The sequence below is a fragment of the Carcharhinus amblyrhynchos genome, chromosome 19 (assembly GCF_965287045.1).
Source record: "Carcharhinus amblyrhynchos chromosome 19, sCarAmb.v2.hapA, whole genome shotgun sequence".
In the NCBI taxonomy this organism is placed as follows: domain Eukaryota; kingdom Metazoa; phylum Chordata; class Chondrichthyes; order Carcharhiniformes; family Carcharhinidae; genus Carcharhinus; species Carcharhinus amblyrhynchos.
The window spans coordinates 17,917,797-17,942,968 of NC_137342.1; the positions used below are offsets into that span (position 1 = coordinate 17,917,797).

Sequence of the window (25,172 nt, forward strand, 5' to 3'; positions counted from 1 at the left end):
CCAACTATGTTGAAACAATCTGATAAATTATGCATGCTCAAAACATGGTTAGAAAAGTACAATTATCACAACATCATTGTTTGAGTTTATTTGTGTCACAATTAGGCTTACATTAACACTGCAGTGAAGTTACTGTGAAAATCCCCTAGTTTGGCACTTTGGCACCTGTTCGGGTATACTGAGGGAGAATTTAGCATGGCCAACGCACCTAACCTGCATGTCTTTTGAACTGTGGGAGGGAACTGAAAGTTACGCATGCAGACACAGGGAGAATGTGCAGATTCCGCACAGACAGTGACCCAAGCTGGGAATTGAACCCGAGTCCTTGGTGCTGTAAGGTAGCGATGCTGCGCTGCCCTATAATAATCGCTATAATATACTGAGTGATGGGAGCAGAAAAAGAAATGAATAGAAGTCATGACAATCATAATGATTTACAAGTCCTTTGTAAAGATTCTTTCAGTAGAGCTCCTTGTGCCACATTAGAAATAGTACAGAATATAGTCCATGTAATCACATTTTCATTAAAATTACTAAAAATGTTAAGAATATAAATTCCCCCCAGAACACCAAAGGCAGGTTGAAGGAAATGCTGAGTATGCTTCAAACTTGCATATATTAATCAGCATCAATTAATAAAACAAAGTTAAAGAATAAAGGATTTGATTGTGTCATGGCAAATTGTGGTTGGAGAGAATGAACCTGTTACTTTTTCAGCCTACATGCAATTTACAAGATGGCTAATCATAACCTATTAGTAGCAGTCAATCACCCTTACTGATAAATGGCCACTTACACAAATTACTTCTGCAGGGAAGTGAAGGATTACGGAATTTTTAATATCAGTTTTAGTGAAACTCAAAAGAAACACAGGATTATTCAAAAAGCAAGATTTGGTTAAAAGCATTAAAAGGTCAGAACACAGAAATGTTAATCCAACTGCTTAGTAGGCTGTCTGGGACAGTGTTTAGGGAAAAGGTTGAAGAACACAGATACCAGCTAAACCTGGAGAGGCCACAGGGAACACTAGGAAACTACGTTTTCGCCAGGCCCAGAGGAAGAAGATACACAGAAACATAGAAGATAGGAGCAGGAGGCCATTTGGCCCTTCGAGCCTGTTCCACCATTCATCACGATCATGGCTGATTGTCCAACTCAATAGCCTAATCCTGCTTTCTCCCCTTAACCTTTGATCCCATCCACCTCAAAATGGAGAAATTTGGTTTTCCAGCAGCCAGGATTTATAGAAGGTCCTATTTAACCTTCTTAAAGAAATTGGAAAGGCTGCAGTTGATGAGGAAGGAGTCCACCATCCGAGAAGATGACATCAAAAAGATATGCGGGAATTTTACCATCTCGCCTGCCCGAGGCTTGTAAGATCCTGCCTGCGAACGGAGAATGCTGTTCTGCAAGTCTCGCCCGCCCCAATTCTGGTGCAGAATTTTACCGCTATACCGTAAAATTCCAGCCATAGACTCAGTCTCGGATGTGACAGATCCTCTGCATTATAGCGATTTGTCTTTAAGGTTGTTAACTGTCTATTAAATAGTTGGTAGAAGTAATAAAGTTTCACTAATTTTACAACACAGTTGATTTATATCTCTAACTGATCTTCTCTCTGAGTTAAACCCTGAATTCTCTGAATTAGAGTGAAGCTAACAAAAGTAGGCAAAACCATTGCTTGACTGATAGATTGGAAAACCGACCACCATCCATACGACAGCTGCTTCATATTAAAGGCAAGAGATGCAATGTTAGGAGAAAGGCCCTGATCCTAAATTTGATACAATTCCCAATGGATGTGCCACAGAGCAAAATTCATGGCCAGTTCCAGAAATACAGTCTAAGGTATTGTAACACCTTGGTCTCATTTAAGTCCCACAGGTGACTTCCTATCTGTTCTTGGTGGAAAACTGCCTTGCCCGCTGACAGAAGGTAAGTGAGAGGCATTGTTGCCGAGTTACCCAGTCAAGCTACCTCCAGGCCCCCTCCCCTCCCCACCCCATCCACAAGAGCTCAGGGTTGGGGGAAGGGGAACTCGCAGCAGGAGAGGTCCAATCTTCTGCCCTGGGCCTGAGAAGGGAAAAATTAAAAGGCTTCCTTCCTGTGCTTTTTCATACCTAGATCCCCTTCATCAGCTGTGCTCCACTCAGGAGGTTGGGTCCGGATTATGTGACTGATGTGTTAGTAAAGACCCTGCTGGCTTAGGGCACAGCCCTGGCCTTCTGCTCGAGAGAGTGAAAAGTGAAAATCAGACCCAAAAAGTTTTATACAAGTTGCATTTCACGTGGCATGGTGGCACTGCTGCCTCACAACTCCAAGGAACTAGGTTTGATTCCTGGTTTGGGTGACTGTCTATGTGGAGTTTGCATATTCTCCCTGGGCCTGCGTGGGTTTTCTCTGGGTGCTCCAGTTTCCTCCTACAGTCCAAAGATGTGTGGGTTAGGTGAATTGGCCATGCTAAATTGCCCCTTAGTGTCTCGGGATGCATTAAAGGGATTAGCAGGTAAATATGGGGATAGGGGCTGGGTGGACTTGTTGTCAGTGCGGACTTGATGGGCCAAATAGCCTCCTTCTGCACTGGAGGGATTCTATGATTCCATAACAGCAGTTAGGCTAAACTTAAAAAGATCACTGATGCTCCAATGGGTATTTTTCAAGGTTAATTTTAATACTTTTACTGTACACAGAGAACTTATGATCCTGCTCACTCTCTGAGAGCACTAAAGTGTCATTGTTTTATCTTGTACCGGGATTAACTGATCTGCTAGACCTAGCCTCTGTCTTTCCTTTCCTAATGAGCAAGAGTTGGTGCAGGGAAGAAAAATAACTTCAAAATGGTCTGAAAATAAGGTGATGTGTGCAAACATTGTGAGAATGCATCCTCCGTCTCTTTTATGGATCATGCAATTATCGAGGCTTGTTTTGGGCAGAGTGTTGTCTGGGATGACCACCCACCATCAATTTGCTGATTCTCAAGAGTCTGACGCAGATTGATGGTTTTCTGTTTGCCCTTGTAAGCTAACTACTTATCGTAAAAGATTAACTGTTGTCTTTCTATTTACAAAATAAGTTTGTCCGGCACGGCAGAAATTGTGTATCTCCCAGTGGGAGCAGATGGCAGTCGAGCAGATCAATTAATCCAGGGGCTAGATAACAATTTCACTTTTTGACTCAGGCATTGTGTTTTCCACTTCCCAAGTGTGAAACTTCTTGGCCTCCAATAATTCCCTCATTCTCGCATCACAACAAGTATCAGGATCATAAGGTGGTGGCATGCTCCAAAGAATACATAATTTGTACCTCCACACATAACAAAACCAAAATACAGCTGAAGCTACATTCAGAAAGTGACATTTGACATGACTTGATTGTAATCTCTGATCAATAAATTTGATTTGCAGCACTTATTGAACCAGGAGCTTTTGAGCGCCCGTGTATTAGCAGTTTTCAAATGCACACTTTTTTTTCAAAGTTTACAAAGCATATACAATATTCACTTTTTGTGGACTTGTATGATTAAATGTACACAGTGCTATGGAACAGTCACTGCGGACGGAATTCTCCCACCCTGGGACTAAGTCAGGTGAGGCAGGAATGCTGAGTGCTTCCCGCTACTGAGGACGCCAAATCTTCCAACCCCAACCTCATTAATAATGTGGGCCACATTCCACACTAACTGATTGTAATTTCCACTTTGCATCATATTCCATTGCAGGGCAAGTCTGATGGTGCACAGTCTGGTGTCCTATCTGGGCACCATATTGAAAAGACAGCCAACATCACTAACTCACTGCTGAAGAAAGATGGTGGACTTCCTGAAAGTGAAGGTGGATCACCAGGAACATTCTGGAGCTGGAAGGTCCACCTGCAGATGCTTTGTTCACCCAATGCTGTAGTGTTCTGGAGTCCAGGTCCATCCTGAGCTTCGGATTCAGTGCCAGGCATTGTTCGGGTGAGTCCCAACATCTGCACACCACTTCATTCCAAATATGTTTTGCCCTGGTGTGTTTTTCTGCTCAGGCGAATAAAGGCTGGAATTTTACTGCCCTGCTCGCCAGGGCAATCTGTGCAGGTGAGGAGCAAACAATTGACCTTGGATGGATTTTACTATTTTGGGATGAGCGGGGCCACAAAATCCTGCCCAGCATGTGGATAGTTGGGCCTTCACCTGCATCTCATAAGTCAGATGTAAATGAGGTTCACTCTGGCCTCCGACGGGTTTCTCGACCCACCGTGGCGGGCAAATTCATGCTAGCGTAAAACTGATTTTTGAGCCTCTGCCAAATTCTCTCCCTCCACCCAACCCCACCATCTGCCACTGAACCCATCAATGGGAGAATAGGACAATTCTGCCCCACTTTATTTTATTTTCTGAATAAAATGGATATTGCAGTTTTTAGACAACAGAAATATTACAGTAGGCCTTTAAATGGTAAATTCTCTCAACATAGTTGTGCTTTTAAGGTAAAAAAGCTAGTCTGTGCTAGCAACAGTCATCAACATTTACTGGAGGAATCTGAGATCTGGATGGATGAGTATCATGAGAAATAATTTCATTTTAAATCTTAGAATAAAGCAATTGAAGACATGCCTGCAGAAAAGCCATTCTTTTAAAGCTAGGATAATTAATGGAGAGTCTTTGTGTCCATTGCTAAAAGTCATGCTTTTTATTTCATTAAGACAGGAATAGGTTGGAGTTAAATGCAGGCTTCAATCTTGATTAGGATCAAAATAGTACTGTACAAAAGGCAGATGGCAAACTGAAATATTTATGTCTCCGGGGCCAAAATCCTGAAACTACCTTTCGAATGACACTGGGGACGTACACCAGACGGACTGCAGCGGTTCAAGAAGGTGGTTCACCACCACCAATTTCTTAAGGGCAATTACGGATGAGCAATGAATAGCGGTCTAGCCAGCGACACCCACATCCCATGAAACAATAATAAAAGTGAATTCCAAGTTTCCACAAAAGACGTTTGATTTATTTCATGAAGGAATGAGAATTGATCTTCTAGAAAGTTTCGGCACATACAAGGGGAAGCAGTGGCATAGTGGTAATATCACCAGAGGCCCCGGTTCAAATCCCACCCTGGCAGCTAGTGGAAATTAAAATCAGTTAGGAAAATCAGGAATTAAAACTAGTTTTGGTATTATTGACCATGAAGCACGTGTTGTAAAAACACATCTGGTTCACTAATATCCTTTAGGGAAGGACCTCTGCTGTCTTTATCTGGTCTAACCTACATGTAACTCCAGATCCACAGCAATGTGGTTGACTCTGAAATAGCCTAGCAAGCCACTCAGTTGTACCAAAGCCGCTATAAAGCCTAAAAAATGAACGAAACTGGACACAAGTCCTGGCACTGACCACAGCACTGGAAATGACAACAGCAAACCCAGACTTGTCATCCTCACAAAGTCCTCCTTACTAACATCTGGGGGCTTGCACCACCACTGGGAAAGCTGCCTCACAGATTAGTCACTCGTAAAGAATAACAAACAATACAGCACAGGAACAGGCCTTTCGGCCCATCAAGCCTGCACCTATACACAGTTTCTATCCCTCTGTTCGCCTCCAGACACTCGCCACCCTCTGTGTGAAAAACTTTCCCCGCATGTCTCCTCTAAACTTACCACCTCTCACCTTAAACCTGTGCCCTTTTGTAGTCAACCTTTACCTTGGGAAAAAGCCTCTGACCATTCACCCTATTTCTGTCTCTCATAATTTTGCAGATTTCTATCAGATCGCCCCTCAGCCTCTACCTTTCCCGTAAAAACAATCTGAGTTTATCCATTGTCTCCTCATACCTTAAATACTCCAAACCAGGCAATATCCTGGTGAACCTTTTTTGCACTTCTCCAAAACATCCATGTCCTTCTAGTAGTGTGTGCACACAATATTCCAACTAGTCTGATTAAAGTTTTATATGACACCTTAGTCTCCCAGACACCCGCATAACCATTCCTGCCACCCACTAGCAGTCATGATGTGGAGATGCCGGCATTGGACTGAGGTAAACACAGTAAGAAGTCTCACAACACCAGGTTAAAGTCCAACCAGTTGCAGCAGGTTAGCTGTAAAGACTTGCATTCTAACCAGTATTCTGTAAACTGTGTGCGCCTTTATATGCTCTTCTCTGATCAGAACTTTTCCACACACCTGACGAAGGAACAGTGTTTCCAAAAGCTTGTGGGTTTACTATCAAATAAACTGGTTGGACTTTAACCTTGTGTTGTGAGACTTCTTACTGTACCCACTGGCAGCTCAGGCCCACGAGAGGTGGTAATAAAGTGGAATACATATGGGAGGGAGCTACCTTGGAAATTCTCTGGACCCCACCTTGTGGCATCTGGTCAACCACGACAATTAAACCTCCTGCTGATTACTACCTACTGTCCGCTGAGCTGGCTGAGCCCTATAGGACACAGTTGCTAGACTGGGTCTGCGGCATGTGTTGAGGGAATCAACAAGAGGGAAAAACCTACCTGACCACATCCTCAACAATCCAGTTATTGTGCATCTGTCCACAACAATACTGCTGGGAGTGCCCACCTCACAATCCCAGCTTCACAATGAGGATACACGCCATCGTGTTGTGCGGCACCATCACCGTGCAAAATGAGACAGATTCCAATAACTCAAACCTGGACATCCATGAGGTGCTGGAGCCACTACCAACTGGAGAACTGTATTCAACCATTATCTGTAACCTCATGGCCCAACACATTCCCATTCTACCATTCCCACTGAGTCATGAGATCAACCCTGGTTCAATGAAGAGAATGTGGGGTGGGGGGGGCAGCATGCCAGGAGCAACACTGGGCACACCAACCAAAGGAGGTGAGCTACATCACAGACTAACAGTGAAAGCAGTGTGTGATAGACAGAGCCATGAGATCCCACAACTAACAAATCAGATCTCAGTTCTGCTATTCTGCCACATCCAGCCATGAATGGTAGTGGGCAATTAAACAATTAACTGGAGGAGGCGGCTCCACAAATATCCCTGTCCTCAATGATGGGGGTGTCCAGCACATCAGGGCAAAAGACAGGGTTGAAGCATTCGTAACAATCTGCAGCCAGAAGTATTAATTGACTGATCTAGCTTGGCTTCCTCCAGAGGTCCCCAGCATCATAGATGCCAATCTTCAGCCAATTCCATTCATTCCATGTGATATCAAGAAATGGCTGAAGACACTGGATGCTGCAAAGTCAATGGGCCGTGACTGTCATTGGGTAACAGTACTGAAGATTTGTGTTGCAGAACTAGCCATGCCCCTAGTCAAGCTGTTCCAGTACATTGTATAAGTTTAAGTATCTCAGGTATATAAGTTTATAAGTAATTCAAATTGATGTGGTTGAAATGAAAGATAAGTGAAGTCCAAGAGTTATAAATAGGTTAAGACATTTTATAATGTAATGACATTTTAACTTGTATTGAGTTTAAACAATTTAATTGCTTTCCCATATGACTGAAAGTCATCATCTGGCTGAACATATTAATGCTTTGCCATTCTTTAATATACCTATTCAATTCAGAATAAATAACACATTAACATAAAGTACACATCAAACAATGTATAGTGTTGGAAATGTTTGTGGATGAGGCTCAGTTCTGCAACTGTAGATTAATAAACTGTGTCAAGCTAGAATTAACTCAATGCTTTGATGTTTAAATACATGTTGAGTGAGACATTGAATCTGGTTTCGCCCATTGTACAGGTAATGAAATGGTGTACAATTCTAGGGATCAGTACCTCATGCTTAAAGGACATCTGAAACATGTCCAACCTGATTTTAGCCTGTGCCCACTTTCCAGGTGTCTAACCCCTGACATTTGTAAATGAGAGCCAAGAGCCTAATCTGTCTAACTGGATGTTTAATAGCAAAACAACTTTGATTCCTTTCAGATTCTTCAGCAGCTGATTGGCGGCTGCCTCCAAAATGGATAATTATTTAGGCAACAGGAAACATCATTCTGAAAATCAGGAGGATACATTTGGAAAGTTTTATTGAAGCAAAGGTGATTTTTTAAAATATAAAAGCAGTGGAGGGTGCGAACAATGGGAATCACCGATGACAGTAGCGGGGTCGCGAGTAAAAGACAAAGGGAAGTAAAGGAACGGAGAGAGGAACGGCAAAATGCGGGCTCACTTTTAACATTTAAGAATAACTTGGACAGGTACATGGATGAGAGGGGCGTGGAGGGATATGGTCCAGGTGCAGGTCAGTGGGACTAGGCAGAAAAATGGTTCAGCACAGCCAAGAAGGGCCAAAAGGCCTGTTCCTGTGCTGTAATGTTCTATGGTTCTAAAAATTGGAAAGGGAGAAGGAGAAGAGAAATGACAGGGAAAAAGTAACACAAAGCTATGTAATGGACAGACTATATTATGCTCTTTGATTTGTTGTGTGAAATAATGGATAAATCTCAATATCTTCTTTATTTTGTATCAAATATGTATGTAATTTCCGCACATAAAGAAATTTATTGAAATTTTATCAGTGAATTTTACCCAAAACTCTATTGAGCTGAAGTTGTGCTCTCATTCACATAAAGCACCTCGGCATTATGCATTGGAAGTCCTGAATTACCTGATGTGAAAATACAAGGTTTACTATGACGCAGGCAATGGGAGTCATATACACATTATGTAGGATTAAGGCCCATACTTAATGCTAACTAGGAGTTTCCCCTTTCCAGTTTATGGCAAGAATGATCATCAACTATTTGGAACAGTGTTTCACAGGTGACCTTTTCCTCCCACATGCCCCTATCCTACCAATATCACAGGAGGCCATTTTGCCGACCATGTGTGTGTCATCTTCTCTGAATGAGCAATTCACCTAGTGCCATTCCCCACTCTTTTGCTGTAACCCTGAACATTTTTTCTCTTCAGGTAATAAACCAATTCCCTCTAGAATAGCTCAGTTGAATCTGCCTCCACCACATACTTGGACAGTGTATTCCAGATCTTAACCACACACTGTATGAAAACGTTTTTCCTCATATCTCAATTGTTTCTTTTGTCATTTACCTTAAATTTGTGCCTACTTGATCACAATTCTTCCACTGTTTCTCCCTATCGGTGGTTAAGTACTACTGCCTTATACCATCAGGGACCTGGTCTTATTGAATGGCGGGGCAGGCTCGAAGGGCTAGATGGCCTACTCCAGCTCCTATTTCTTATGTTCTTATGGGTTCAATTCCTGGATTGGATCACTAGCTAGGTAGAGGGTGCACGTTCTTCCTCAGTCTGCGTGGGTTTCTTCCGGGTGCTCCAGTTTCCTCCCACACTCAAAAGATGTGCAGGTTAGGTGAATTGGCCATGCTAATTTGCCCCTTGGAGTACATCCAAAGATGTTTAGGTTAAGGAGATTAGTGGGGTTACAGGGCCTGGGTAATATACTCCATCAGAGAGTTGGTGTAGGCTTGATGGGCTAAATAATCTCCTTCTGCACTCTGGGATTCTATAATTCTAATATAGACTCCTTGCTCTTGTACTCTATGCCCCTATTAATAAAAGCCTAGAATACAGTTTGCTTTGTTAGCTGTGCTCCCAATTTATTTTGTCACTTCAATGACTGATACAAATGTACATCCAGGTCCTCTGCTCTTACATCCCTAAAGAAACGTACCCTTCTTTTAAAGTTGCGTTCTTCCTACCATAAGGGATCGCTTCACACTTTTACTAGGGCTGTACTTTGTTCTTGGTACATTGCCTCTTTGGCTTCAAAAGACCAATCAAAAGGGACTTCCATGCCTCAGACGGAGTTTCAGATGGAAATATAGCTGTTGTCATCTGACATCATCGTCACAGTGGGTCTCCTGGCAAAGTATGCACTGAGTTCTAGAAATCTCTCAATGATACTCAACTGAGCTAACGTTGCATTATCAGAAGAGAGCAGCTCAGTGGGGCAGTTTCAATGCTATGGTTAATGTGGCATTTCAGCAATACTGCCTCACTTGCCCCCTGTATATTTTTGATTTGATTTATTATTGTCACACGTGATGGGATACACAAAGTATTCTCAGAAAGTGGAATCGTTGTGGGTGGAGATTAGGAACAGCAAAGGGAGGAAGACGCTGGTGGGTGTCGTCTATAGGCCCCCAAATAATGATCTGGAGGTGGGGCGGGCTATTAACGCGCAAATAAATGCGGCATGCAGGAATGGAATGGCGATAATTATGGGGGATTTCAATTGATTGGTCGACCCATGCTGGACACGGTGGGCTTGTAAACTTTTGGCCTTGGAGGGAGTGCAGAGGAGGTTTACTAGGCTGATGCCGGAGTTGAGGGGGTTGAGCTATGAAGAGAGGCTGAATAAACTAGGCTTGTACTCGTTAGAGTTAAGAAGAATGAGGGGAGATCTCATTGAGACATATAAGATGATGAATGGGATGGATAGGATAGAGGTGGAGAGGCTCTTCCCGCACAGAAACGACAGTAGGGCTAGAGGGCACAGCCTCAAGATAAAGGGGGGGTGGTTTAGAACAGAGTTGAGGAGGAACTTCTTCACTCAAAGGGTGGTGAATCTCTGGAATTCTCTGCCCGTTGAAGTGGTGGAGGCTGCCTCACTAAATATATTTAAGACGCGGGTTGATAGGTTTTTGATAAGAGAGGGGATTAAGGGTTATGGGGAGAGGGCGGGAATGTGGAACTGTGACACGACAGATCAGCCATGATCTTGTTGAATGGTGGGGCAGGCTCAAGGGGCTAGATGGCCTACTCCTGCTCCTATTTCTTATGTTCTTATGTTTCTTGTGCACTATACAGAAAACAAACCATTCATAGAGTACATAAGAGAGAAGGAAAGGAGAGAGTGCAGAATATAGAGTTATACATTAAAGATCAGAAGAACATTATTAGAGAGTTTAAAAGAATTGGAGTACAGTTTTGAAAGCACAGAACGAGAGTACAAGATAGAATTAGAGGGCATTCTGGGGAGAGCCCGGAAGAAGTTGCCTCACTCCAGTGTCACCTTGATTCCAATTTTCAATGATATCTGAAGCCAGGAAGTGAAACCCAGTGACACTCAAATTTCAATACCTGGTATTCCTGAAGACACTCTGGATATTTCCAATGAACGGGGTTTCTTGGTGACTGCTGTAGCCAGGAATTCATAAGGATTGTCCTCCTCTTCCGGAGGGAAGCTGTCCAGTGAGGGAGACAGCCTAATGTCCAGAGACTGGTCGTCTTTCCTTGTTTCCGATTCCTGCAATATCACAAAAGACAACTTAAATACATTTATTTGCTAATATTGTGCCATCACAAATAGACAATCTTTGCTCAGTCAAAGTGAATGTTTTGTATCCGTGGGGCATTTCAAAATAACATGTAGTTGGAGTTATTTCTTTTTGATTTACTTAATGGAAGTTTTTATGTAAGAACATTAGAACATAAGAAATAGGAGCAGGAGTAGGCCATCTAGCCCTTCGAGCCTGCCCCGCCATTCAATAAGATCATGGCTGATCTGTCGTGTCTCAGTTCCACATTCCTGCCCTCTCCCCATAACCCTTAATTCCCTCGTCTGTCAAAAACCTATCTACCTGTGACTTAAATATGTTTAGCGAGGTAGCCTCCACCACTTCAACGGGCAGAGAATTCCAGAGATTCACTACCCTTTGAGTGAAGAAGTTCCTCCTCAACTCTGATCTAAACTGCACCCCCCTTATCTTGAGGCTGTGCCCTCAAGTCCTGCTGTCCTTTCTGAGCGGGAAGACTCTCTCTACCTCTACCCTATCCGTCCCTTTCATTATCTTATATGTCTCTATAAGATCCCCGCTCATCCCTCTAAATTCCAACGATGTCACAGTTATCGCTGCTGTATCTTTGAAAACTACACAGGTATTTGCCATCGTGCAGAATAATGTAATATTATTTGGCAATGTCACAAACATAAAGGTTTAAAATAATAATTTTTATACTCTTAAACAACCCAGATCCTAACCTTACTCTGGGCTGCATCGCTAGCTTTAGAAATGTACGGCCCACTCATTGCCTCGATTACTGACTGTTCCAAAGAAATACAACGATATTACACCTGCTTCAGTCTGTAAGGGAATTTAGCCAAATCACAGGTAGCTAGTGATCTTTAGTTGTTACCAAGTAATAACATATTCAATTTTATTTTTAACCTTTCTCCTTCTGGTGTGAAATCTGGCTTCGATAGCTGTTACATCACTCTGTAATAATAGTACAACTGGTCCATTCCCCTGTGTGGGTCTATTCTAGAAAACCAGTCAATTTTCTTTCAATTCTTTAACAGGATATGGGTATCATTGGGCAATTATGATGTGGAGATGCTGGCATTGAAGTGGGGTAAACACAGTAAGAAGTCTCACAACACAAGGTTGAAGTCCAACCAGTTTATTTGATAGTAAACCCACAAGCTTTTGGAAACGCTGTTCCTTCATGAGGTGTGGGGGAAGTTCTGATCAGAGAAGGGCATATAAAGGTACACACAGTTTACAGAATACTGATTACAGCTTTACAGCTAACCTGCTATTCAAGTCTTGTGAGTGGAGATACCATTAGGCACAGGTTAAAGAGATGTATATTGCCTCCAGACGGGACAGTAAGTGAGCTGTTGCAAGTTCAGGCAAGTCATGGGTATTACAGAAAGTGCGACAGGAACCCAACATCTCGGTTGAGGCCGTCCTCATGCGTGCATGTGGCTAGGCCAGCAAGCATGGCATGGTGGCAGACTGGTTAGCACTGCTGCCTCACAGTGCCAGGGACCTGCGTTCAATTATAGCCTTGGGTGACTGTCTGTGTGGAGTTTGCACATTTTCCCCATGTCTGCATGGGTTTTCTCCAGGTGCTTCAGTTTCCTCCCATAGTCCAAAGATGTGCAGGTTAGGTAGATTGGCCATCCCAAATTGTGTGGGTTAGATGGTAAATATGTGGGCTAACGAGGGTAGGAGGGGGGGAGGACCTGGGTAAAGTTAAGTTTATTTATTAGTGTCACATTAACACTGCAATGAAGTTACTGTGAAAATCCCCTAGTCGCCACACTCCATTGTCTGTTAGGGTACACTGAGGGAGAATTTAGCATGGCCGCTGCACCTAACCTGAAAATCTTTGGATTGTGGGAGGAAACCCATTCAGACATGGTAAGAATGTGCAAACTCCACACAGATAACCACCCAGAACTGAAATTGAACCCGAGTCCCTGGCGCTGTGAGGCAGCAGTGCTAACCACTATACCACATGCCTTTCTACTAATTTGACAATAAAGGCCAGCATTCTTTTTGTATTATCATTTGCTGCTGTGCGGTGATTGGACAATGGCTCATGTTGAAATTACAGTTACTGCCAAATATCTTCAATTTCTCTTTAGCTGTTTCGACACCAGTCCTTTCCTATCATCCCATTCCTTTTCTCCCAATGTTTAAAGCCTTAGTAGACTGCACAAACTGAAATAAATTATAGAAACCACAGAGTGAAATATGAAGAGAAATCACCATTTGAAATCATATTGAGGAAAACAGTAGATTTTTTAAATGTAAAAAATACATATTAGACACTGCATACGGTTTCAGACATTGGTAGTTTCATTGACAGTTTGCAAGGAGGTAATGAAATAACTAAGCCACAACTTGGGTAATAACATGGCAGTGAAAGCAGCACTCCACTTTTCATAACGAGAACTTCAACAAGGCAGCTTTATTGGTTTCAAACAAGGGTTTTCTGAGATCCAAAGTCAGCAGTATGGCAGCATGTGGGATGAAGTTCAAATTCATTCCACGATGGAATGTCAGAGAATTGCCAGAGGCTGAGTGCTTAAGCACAGGGTGAAGGAAAGGAAAACTCGCCAGCTGTCTCTAAGAATGCAAGAGCAGGACTGGAAGCAGATCACCTTCTTTAGCAATACAGTTAACATGTTTAAAGTTTATTTATTAGTTTCACCTGTGGGCTTACATTAACACTGCAATAAAGTAACTGTGAAAATCCCCTACTCGTCACACTCCTGCGCCTGTTCGGGTACACAGACAGAATTTAGCATGACTAATCCAACTAACCAGCACGTCTTTCGGACTGTGGGAGGAAACCGGAGCACATGGAGGAAACCCACGCAGACACGGGGAGAACGTGCAGACTCCAGACAGACAGTGACCCAAGCGGGAAGTGAATCCGGATCCCTGTTGCTGTGAGGCAACGGTGCTCATCACTGTGCTATGGTGACTTGAGGAAAATGAGATGAGGTTTGATGGAAAAAAATCTGAAAATTCACAAGCTTATAAACTCCCAAAACAAAGCAGCCTTGGCTTTATTAATAGGGGCAGAGGGTACAAGAGCAAGGAGGTTATGTTTAGAGCCACAGGCTTCATTCCACTTCCAGACTTAAAGGCGGCTTGTCTTTCTTTTCTGAGAGGGAAATCTCCCCTGAACTGCTGGTATTTTTCTGTATGTAAAGTTGAAAAGCACCCGCAATCCTTGCACTACAATATACAAAGGCTGATTCAATCTGAACCTATGAAAGCAATAATTAATGTACTTTTTTAAGCAGAAGGAACATCTTCACTCTGACCGTATTATTGTCAAAAAGCAAGACAGAAGAAGATATTTCTCTGTGACTATGCCCAGATGCCCTGGATCACCTGGGCACAATAAATAACAGAACAATGGGTGGGCTGGCATGATATTCCTGTTTGCCCAGTTGTGAGAGACTTGTTGCTAACATATGGGGAAATCAAACAATGAGTCAGTAAGGATTATTTGTGAACATATGCTGCACTGTGTGCTCACAGCATGGGAGGGGGAGAAGGAGATAATGGTATCAGCTCACAATTGTATTCATGTGCTGAGATTCACAGTGGCATTATTAACAAATCATTCACCTAAGTATGGATTATTAGGAAACCAGGGGTGAATCAACGGCAGCAACAAGCACAGTGAAACTAGTTAGAATCAGACTAATAGCAGAGGAGAGGAGGGAATACAGTATAAACTTTCAAAGATCAAACCATTCTGTTTAATCTGTAACCAGTCACATCAAAATATAACCAGTCACATCAAAATACAACCAGAAGATCGCCACAAAAGGTAAATTGTACAAGGTTAATAGAAGGCAGGGTTTTAAAAGCTTGAACAAGCGTTTATTGTGCTTTATTGACTTAATCAGCCTAATAGACCTGTGATTCTTCCACTGTAGCACTAGTCATCTTTCTGCATGAGGACCTTTTGGAATCATTCCCCTGGTTTGTGGACTCCTACAAGACATCAGAGTATTCTGGCATGTTCGCATAAAAACAGAGTGCCACAGCATACAAGCTCAAAGCGGCACAGTGGCCAACATGACTGCCTCAAAGCACCAGGATCCTGGGTTCAATTCCAGCCTTGGGTGACTGTCCGTGTGGAGTTTGCTCATTCCCTCTGTATGAGCGTGAGTTTCCTCCAGGGGCTCCAGTTTCCTCCCACTGTCCAAAGATATGTAGGTTAGGTGGATTGTTTATGTTAAATTGTCCCATAGTGTCAGGGGGATTAGCAGGGTAAATACATGGGATTATAAGGATAGGACCTGGGTGGGATTGTTGTCAGTGCAGGCTCGATGGGCTGAATGGCCTCCTTCTGCACTGTAGGGACTCTATGATAAGATATCTTTGTTATTGTATCTGTTAATGTCCAGGAGCCTGACTTGAGTATTTCACTCCAGGCATTTCTAATGTTGCAAGGAGTCTCCAATAAGGAGATGTGTGAGATTTCTGAGTTGTAATGTGTTATTTTGAAAGGTTTCCCCACCAAATGGAGGATAGTTTCTTTAGCTAACAGCTGGAGGATATAAATGAAGCTGTACAGGTGATCTAACAACTGACAAGGAAAATTGTGTGAAACAGCAAAAAACAGCCAGAGGAAAACAAAATAAACTATTTGCTGCTGGCATCACGGACTTTGCATTTGGTAATAATGGGCAAACTACAGATTGATGTTCTCAAGTTTACTTCCTTGCACATTGACTCCAGGACTTGTTGATGTTCGGACTGTAAAGATGTGAGAACATGAACTACACCAGTTTCCTGTAGGTTTTTCAGAAAGAAACATTCTCACTCGCAAAACAAATTCATTCACGGCTTCATGTCATTAGAATTGTGACGGAACACAATAGTGGAGAGAGAAAGAGTGAGCGACAGCGAGAGAGAGAGAGAGAGAGAGACTTCTTAATAAAGCTAAAATTAATACTGGTCGCAGCTGCCGATGCTTTGGATGGAGAACCAATGGATTTGGCCACATAAAACAATCAATTTTAAAAATGGCCCAGGGGCAGGAACAGGCTGGCAAGTTGCTTTCCGATGCCAACTTCCCAGTCCTCCCATTTGCGGGCCTACCTCCAACATAAATCAAAAACATTTCCCATTACATTTCCTCCTCTAATTGACAGAAAGCCTGTGTAGTGTGTGCCTGTGAGCCAGTACGTGCTTCACATTGTGACACAGAATGCACTGCACCCTCAAGAAGCTTAAAGAGCGATTATACTTCTCTGAAAGAATGGTGCAGGAGTATGGTTAGGACAGAATCTTGCTGCGCTTCATGGAATGACCATGTCACAAGCATTGGCTTGGGTACACAGCTTAAATTGAATAGTAGTGTTGTCAGTTATTTCCAGGTTGTGCAACACTCAAGCTCTCCGTGACGTCCCAAATCTAAGAGCTGGAGTTTTACCACCTCGCCTACCATGGGAATTGGAGCGGTCAAGGGGTGGACGATGAGAAGGTCCATTGACCTGGGGTGGGATTCTATGGTTTCAAGATGAGCAAAGCCATAAAATCCCATCCAAGATGTTCAGTGTGGCCTCATCAAACCACGTCAGTGACTAATTTCTGCTGTGTCACCACTTGCATTGAGACATTCTCACATAATGCCGGCTACCTCACACATAGTGTTTTGGATCTTGATCTTTGATCTAGTGTTTCTGATCAATCCTCTTTAATTTCTTTTGAGACAAGGACAGAGAATGCTGGATAAACTCAGCAGACCTGTCAACATCTGTAAGGACAGAAAGCAGAGTCAACATTTCGAGTTCTGTGTGGGATGGACAATTTATTATTGTCGCATGTATTGGGGCACAATGGGATGCATTGAAAAGTTTTGTTTCTTACACGCTATACTGACAAAGCATACCATTCATAGAGTACAGAGGGGAGAGCTACATTGTGTTAGACGCTCTCTTGCTCAAACTTTCTAATGTGTGGCAGTTGAGAAGAACCATTTCTTGTGGCTGCTGTATTGCCTTGTTACTGTGGTGTAACTTGGAATATCAATGGATTGCTCTACCATCCCTTGCCTCTCATCATTTAGGCAAGTGAACTGGGCTTTGTACACTCTGGCTCCTCATTCCACAGTCGCTCAATGTAACATGATCAAGAGCTGAACTGTTCCATTTTGCCCTATTCATCCTGGTGAAGTGGTCGTTTGTCAGTTATAGGTGATTCTGTACCACTATTGTAGTTGCTTTCTGTTTGATTACCCACTTGCATGTGAACTTGATTGGACTCAATCTTGCAGAAAGTGTGTACGATGAACCTGTGATTGCCAGGAGGCATATTAAAACAAATGCTGGAAGGATAAACTAAAATTTAACACAATTTCAATAGACTGGAAGCAATTTCATCCCTTAATGCATTACACTCTAACTACCTGGACCAAAGTCGCCCTTTTTATCTGGATACTGGGACAGATCAATAGTTCTGCAGCTTAGCTGAATGAATTATCCAGTGATTTGCAGAACATCAAAGCTGACTGAAACTGTTTATCTGATAACATCAATGAGGCAGATATTCTCAGCAGCTGGTTCAGGTAAGTACCAGGACTTGTTAAATTTAAGCTACAAGGTAATAGTGGCAATTGGAAATGAGTGAATTAATGGCAAATTTAAAGGTTAAAAAATTGTGCCAAAACTAGGAGAGCTCTCCCACAGCCTAACATAAAGTTTATTTATTAGTCACAAGTAAGGCTTACATTAACACTTGAATGAAGTTACTGTGAAATTTCCCCAGTTGCCACAGTCTGATACCTGTTCTGCTCAATACATCTAACCAGCACGTCTTTCATAACATAAGAACATAAGAAATAGGAGCAGGAGTAGGCCATCTAGCCCCTCGAGCCTGCCCCACCATTCAATAAGATCACAGCTGATCTGTCGTGTCTCAGTTCCACATTCCCGCCCTCTCCCCATAACCCTTAATCCCCATCAACCCGCGTCTTAAATATATTTAGCGAGGCAGCCTCCACCACTTCAACAGGCAGAGAATCCCAGAGATTCACCACCCTTTGAGCGAAGAAGTTCCTCCTCAACTCTGTTCTAAACTGCCCCCCCTTTATCTTGAGGCTGTGCCCCCTAGTCCTACTGTCCTTTCTGAGCGGAAAGAGCCTCTCCACCTCTATCCTATCCATCCCATTCATCATCTTATATGTCTCAATGAGATCTCCCCTCATTCTTCTTAACTCTAACGAGTACAAGCCTAGTTTATTCAGCCTCTCCTCATAGTTCAACCCCCTCAACTCTGGTATCAGCCTAGTAAACCTCCTCTGCACTCCCTCCAAGGCCAAAATATCCTTGCGTAAGTGCGGCGACCAAAACTGCACACAGTACTCCAGCTGCGGCCTCCAGTGCCCTGTACAGTCGCAGCAAGACCTCCCTACTTTTATATTCAATCCCCCTCGCTATGAAGGCCAGCATCCCATTTGCCTTCCTGACCACCTGCTGCACCTGCAGCCTGGGTTTTTGCGACTCATGCGCAAGGACCCTGAGGTCCCTCTGCGCCGTCGCCTGCTGCAGTTTTTTGCCCCGTAAGTAATAGTCCTTCCTACCATTATTCCTACCAAAGTGGACAACATCACACTTGCCAACATTAAATTCCATTTGCCAGTTCCTGGCCCATTCGCCTAGCCTATCTAGATCCTTCTGCAGGCTCTCCACACCCTCCGCGCAATTTGCCGTTCCACCAATCTTGGTGTCATCAGCAAATTTCGACACCATACACTCGGTTCCCTCCTCCAGATCATCTATATAAATGGTAAATAGCTGAGGCCCCAGCACTGACCCCTGGGGCACTCCACTAGTCACCAACCGCCAATCCGAATAGCACCCATTAACCCCCACTCTCTGCCTCCTATTTGACAGCCAATCCCCTATCCACGCTAACACCCTACCCCCAACTCCATGCCCCCTGACCTTCTGTAATAACCTCTTGTGAGGCACCTTATCAAACGCCTTCTGAAAATCAAGAAACACAGAATGTGGAAGGAAACCGGAGCACCTGGAGGAAACCCATGTAGGCACGGGGAGAACATGCAAACTCCACACAGACAGTGGCCCAAGCTGGGAATCGAACTAGGGTCTCTGGTGCTGTGAATCAGTAGTGCTAACCGCTGTGCTACCAACCCACAGATAGTCACCTGAATCCACTGGAGAGACACATGAACGGACAGGGAATACAGGGATATAAGCGGTTGATCAGGACAGGACAACATGATCGGTGTAGGTTTGGAGGGCCAAACCTGTTCCTGTGCTGTACTGCTCTTTGTTTTTTGACCCGATAATGTAGAAAACCGTCCAGGTTCACCCTGTCTACAAAAAGCCGGAGAAGCTGAATCAGGTGAACTACACCTCATCAGCTTCCTCTCTGTCATCAGCAAGGTGATGGGTCGTGTCATTGACACATCACACTTATCACCCTGCTCCCTGACGCTCAGTTTGGGTTTCACCAGGACCACTCAGCTCCTAGGACGGCACGGTGGCACAGTGGTTAGCACTACTGCCTCACAGCACCAGGGACTTTGGTTCAATTCCCATCTCGGGTTACTGTCTGTGTGGAGTTTGCACATTCTCCCCGTATCTGCCTGAGTTTCCTCAGGGTGCTCCCGTTTCCTCCCATGCTCCAAAGATGTGCGGGTTAGGTTGATTGGCCATGCTGAATTGACCCTAGTGTCAGCAGGACTAGCAGGGTAAATATGTAGAGTTACAGGAATAAGGCCTGGGTGGGATTGTGGTCTGTGCAGGCTTGATGGGCCGAACGGCCTCCTTCTGCACTGTAGAGATTCTATGATTCCTGACCTCATTACAGCATTTGTCCAAACATGGACGAAAGAACTGATTTCCAAAACTGAGGAAATCCAAGTGAGGCTCCAAAAGTGAGCCCATGACATCAAGGCAGTATTTGACCAAGTTTGGCTCCAAGCAGCCCTGGAAAAACTGAAGTAAGTGGGAACCGGGGGAAAACTTTTCTTTTGACCACCCGCCCCCTCCATCCCAAAGAAAATCCTGTCCAACATCTATGTGAATGAGTCAGGAGTGTGATGGGGTACTTCCCACTTGCCTAAAATGAGTGCAAGACCAGCTATGCCCAAAAAGCTAGACTCCTTCCAGCACAAAGCAGCCAGCATTCTGTCTATTATTAAAACACAGTGGCAGCAATGTCCACTATATACAAGACGCACTGTAGCCAAGGCTCCTTCCATAGCACCTTTTGAATTCACAACTTGAAACAGCAAGGGTAGCAGATGCGTTAGAACACCAGCACCTGCAAGTTCCTCTCCAAGTCGCACATCATCCTAATTTGGAACTATTTTGCTGTTCCATCACTGTCGCTGGATCAACATCATGGAACTCACTTCCCTGTAGCACTGTCAGTGTACCTACACCACATGGACTGCAGCGGTTCAAGAAGGCAGCTCACCACCACCTTCTCAAGGGCAATTGGGGATGGGTAATAAATGTTGGCCAGACAGTGACATCCACATCTCTTGATTGAATATTTTAATAAAAGGTTTAAAAGGCAAGCCAACTTAGAAAAGGTTTTAAATATGTTTTAGTTCCAATTATTTTGTATGGAGATGTTTAAGTTTAACAATCCCAAGAATATAACAGTAAAATATAATTAGAGTTATAGAGATTATTTGCCATATGTGAAATCACCCATGGATAAAGAGAGCCAAATCTTACTTGAAACATAACAATGGGTAGCATGGTGGCACAGTGATTAACACTACTGCCTCACAGCACCAGCGACCTGGGTTCAATTCCCAGCTTGGGTTAGTCTGTCTGTGGAGTTTTCCCCATGTCTGCTTGGGTGTCCTCCAGGTGCTCCCGTTTCCTCCCACAGTCTGAAAGATGTGCTGGTTAGGGGAAATTGGCCATGCTAAATTCTCCTACAACGTACTCAAAGAGGTGCCACAATGCGGCAACTCAGGGATTTTTACCGTAACTTCATTGCAGTGTTAATGTAAGCCTGCTTGCGACACGAATAATAAATAAACAACGAGTTAAGAGGGTCTGTGATTACTGATGTACAAATTGGCCAATAAATTAATAAAGGAAGAGACAGACTGGAGATGCTGATCTCCAGAAACCGCTGCTCTACCATTTGCCTCACACAAGCCACCACGAGTCTCCCCATTGCTTTTAAGAACGTGCAGCATTAATTACCCATTAAACTTGACGCAGTCAGGACTTATAATTAGAAGTATCAAGTACAAGATTGTATTTGTTAGTGCTATATCAATCAATCCCTCCAGCCCAGAAAGGGAACAATTAAACTGGGGAGCCTTACCTACACGTACTAAATTGTTGTTAGATTTTGCGCATAACTATAATGTTTACATTTTTAATTATGTTTCTTTTCAGACTCTCTTCTTGCTATCTTATACCGTCTTTCTTTCTGTCTCATTTCTGGACCTGAAAAGGCACCTTTTAACCCTCACCCTCCGCCATTCCTATTTCTCAGTCAACCTTTAAATCTCATTGGTTAAGTAGCTCAAGTTTGGGCATTTAACATAGAATCCCTATAGTGCAGGAGGAGGTCATTTGGCCCATCGAGTCTGCACCAAATCACAACCTCACCCAGGCCCTATCTCTTTAACCCCACCTATTTACCCTGCTAGTCCCTCTGACACTTTAGCATGCCGAAACAACCTAACCTGAACCTAACCTTTGGACTGTGGGAGGAAGCCAGAGCACCAGAGGAAACCCACACACAAACAGGGAGAACATACAAACTGCACACAGTCACCAAAGGCCGGGATTGAACCCATGTCCCTGGCAGTGCTAACCACTGTACTGTCCTAAAGCAGACACATTATTGGTCTGATTGTTCTCAAGAATCCCAGATACCCTGTTGCCCTGGCCATGTCTTATCAACCTGCACTTCTAGTAAGACATCACAGAATAAATTAAGCTGAGTGGGCTAGAAAAAAAATCTAACAATGCTTGCCATGACATGCCTTGCTCCAGGGCTATTTGACTTTGGTTCTTTGTGACTACCTTTTAAATCATCCTGCTATATTTTCTTTAACTGCAGGACAGAGGATGCCATTTTATACTGTTTACTAAAGAAGCTGGTGTGAAGTTACCATGACCTAAATCAAAGTATAGCAGTATGAGGATCAACCAGGATACTCTATTCATTCCATCCTTGCTATCAAAATTCTTATCAAAATCACAAATTATATACTTTGTGACTATGACTGAAGTAAACTTTCTCTTTTCAAATTGCTTGTGGCCTTGATGACCAACCCATCTTCCTTTCCACTATTGTTTAACCGATGTGAATGCTCTCAGCTGGTTCCGCCCTTTGCTGTCTAATTGTATCCAGAGCATCACTGCAATGGCTTCTCTTCCTCTTCCTACACTGTTACCTCTGATATCCCCCCCACCCCCTCCATACATGTTAATCCTTTGCCTCCTCCTATTTCTCATCTATATGCTTCCCCGTTGTGATCTAATCCAAAAGCACAGCATTCAAGTTCACTTGGACACTGGCTCCTGGTTCTACCTCGCCAACACCTCTCTTTACTGTTGCCAAGTTACCAGGCTGCTCGCCTGACAAGTCACGGATGAACAGAAACTTCCTCCATTTAAATACAGGGAAAGCAGAAGCTACTATGTTCAGTCCTCACTCTGTTCCAAGCTACCTGTCCCAACCCACCCTTTGGCAATAGTCCAAGCCTCAGCCAGTCTGTTTGCAACCTCAGTGTCCTATTTGGCCCAGAGCTGAGCTTCTGGACACATTCTTTCAACATCACTCAGATAATCTATTTCCCTCCCCATAACATCCCCCCCCAGTTTTGCTGCTGAAATCCTTATTCACAATTTTGACACCACAGACTTGACTATTCCGATGCACTCCAGGCTGGACTCTCACATTCTACGTGGCAAACATGAGTGATTGAAAACTCGCATCATATCTCATTCCCCTATCACTCCTGTGCCCACTGGTCGACACTGCTCTGGGTCAAGAAACATCTTGATTTTAAAATTCTCATCCGGTTTCCAAATCTCTTAATGGTCCCAGTCCTCCCAATTTCTGGTTTACTAATGTCCTTTAGGGAAGAAAATCTGCTATTCTTACCTGCTTTGGTCTACATGTGATTCCAGATCCACACCAATGTGGTCGACTCTCAACTGCCCTCTGAAATAGCCTAGTAAGCTATCCAGTTCAAGGGCTAAGAGGGATGGGCAATAAATGCTGGCCAGCCAGCAATGCCCATGTCCCACGAATGAATAGACTCTCTGACAGCCCTACAAACTGCCAAAACACCTGCGTTTGCCTAATTCTAAACTTCTTAATTGCTCCAACATTGGTGGCTGTCTCATCAGTTGTCTAGGTCTTAAGATCTGGAATACTATCACCACTCCTGCACCTCCCTTCACCTCTCTACCTCTTTTCCTTCAAGACATTTACTAAAATCTCCTCTCTTTGGTCATCTGACCTTATATCTCCTATGTGGCTTGGCATTCTAGTTTGCCTGATGATGCTCCTCTGTAACACCTTAGGATGTGTCATTACTCTAAAGATGCGATATACAAATAAGCAACTGATATTGTTGTAATTGAATTACAGAAAGACTTTTAAAATGTAAATTCCAAGTACTCACTCCATAAGAACATAAAAACTAGGAGCAGGAGTAGTCTGGCCGTTCCAGCCTGCTCCGCCATTCAATAAGATCATGGCTGATCTTTTCGTGGACTCAGCTCCACTTACCAGCCCACTCACCATAACCCTTGATTCCTTTACTGTTCAAAAGATTATCTATCCTTGCCTTAAAAACATTCAATGGAGGTAGCCTCAACTGCTTCACTGGGCAAGGAATTCCATAGATTCGGAACTTTAGTTCAAACAGATCAATTATAATCAGAAATTCGTAACAGATCATAAAATTCATTTGGAACACTAATCTGGCATAGTGCAGAAAAGTAAAATGATACTTGAAGCTGCTGAGATTTGATTAGGAAGTTATTACAGAAAATAAAAATTTCCCTTAGTTCTGGGTTCAAATACTGAAGACATAATTAAATGAGTAGCTGCAAGACAATCACACAATCCCTTGAGCAACTTTCAGCTCGTCAACTTTCTCATTTTTTTCTACATGTAGCCGTTTCAGAGTAGCTGTCTACATTCCCAAGCTTAGTGATGGATTTATCCATCTTATTCAATAATCAGCCTGGAGGTCTAGTGGCTCAGTTGGTAGCACCCCTGCCTCTAAGACAGAAAGTTATGGGTTCAAATCCCACTCCAGGACTTGCTGGCCTGGAAGGAGATTTCATAACACAGTTCAAACAGATTGATAGGCAACCTGCTAATCCTTCCGACACTTCCCCACCATCCTCCAAAAGGGAGAAGAACAAGTGTGTGAAGATACTAAACAAACGATAAATCAGTATCAGCCATGGCTCAATTGGTAGCACTCCTGCCTCGGAGTCACAAAGTTCCAGGTTCAAGTCTCGCACCAGGCATGTGCACAGAGGTCAAGGCTGACAGGCTACTGTAGCAGGGAGGGAGTGCTGCAGTGTCAGAGGTGCCATCTTTCAGATGAGCTATTAAATCAAAGCTTGATCTACTAACTCAAGTGAACATAAAAGATTGCACTATTTTCAATAATCGTGGCTGTCGCATTTTCAGCATTACAACAATGACTGCACTCCCGAAGTATGTTACTGACTGTGGACAGCTTTGAAATGTTTGGTGGTCATAATAAGTGCTATATAAATACACATCTATCTTTCTCTATTTACACAAACCAATCTCCAGGCAATCATCATGCTAAATTGGTGACCATATCATCACGGGATCTACCTGCAACACTTTCAGCAGCTTTAGGTCACTTTATCTATAAAACAATGATCTCCATCAGGAAGTACAGTGAAGCACAATGCTGATGGTCAAATG

At 43.4% G+C, this 25,172-nt stretch overlaps 1 protein-coding gene across 13 annotated transcripts in view; it reads right to left on the bottom strand.

Moving 5' to 3' along the window:
• anks1b (ankyrin repeat and sterile alpha motif domain containing 1B) overlaps window positions 1-25,172 on the bottom strand; it is an 833,073-nt gene that overhangs the window by 223,686 nt on the left and 584,215 nt on the right. For all 13 annotated transcript variants that reach the window (XM_080207323.1, XM_080207312.1, XM_080207322.1 and 10 more), the window contains one exon: window positions 11,056-11,221. In XM_080207323.1, coding sequence (XP_080063449.1) covers window positions 11,056-11,221 — 166 coding nt within the window. The remainder of the gene's footprint in view (window positions 1-11,055; window positions 11,222-25,172) is intronic.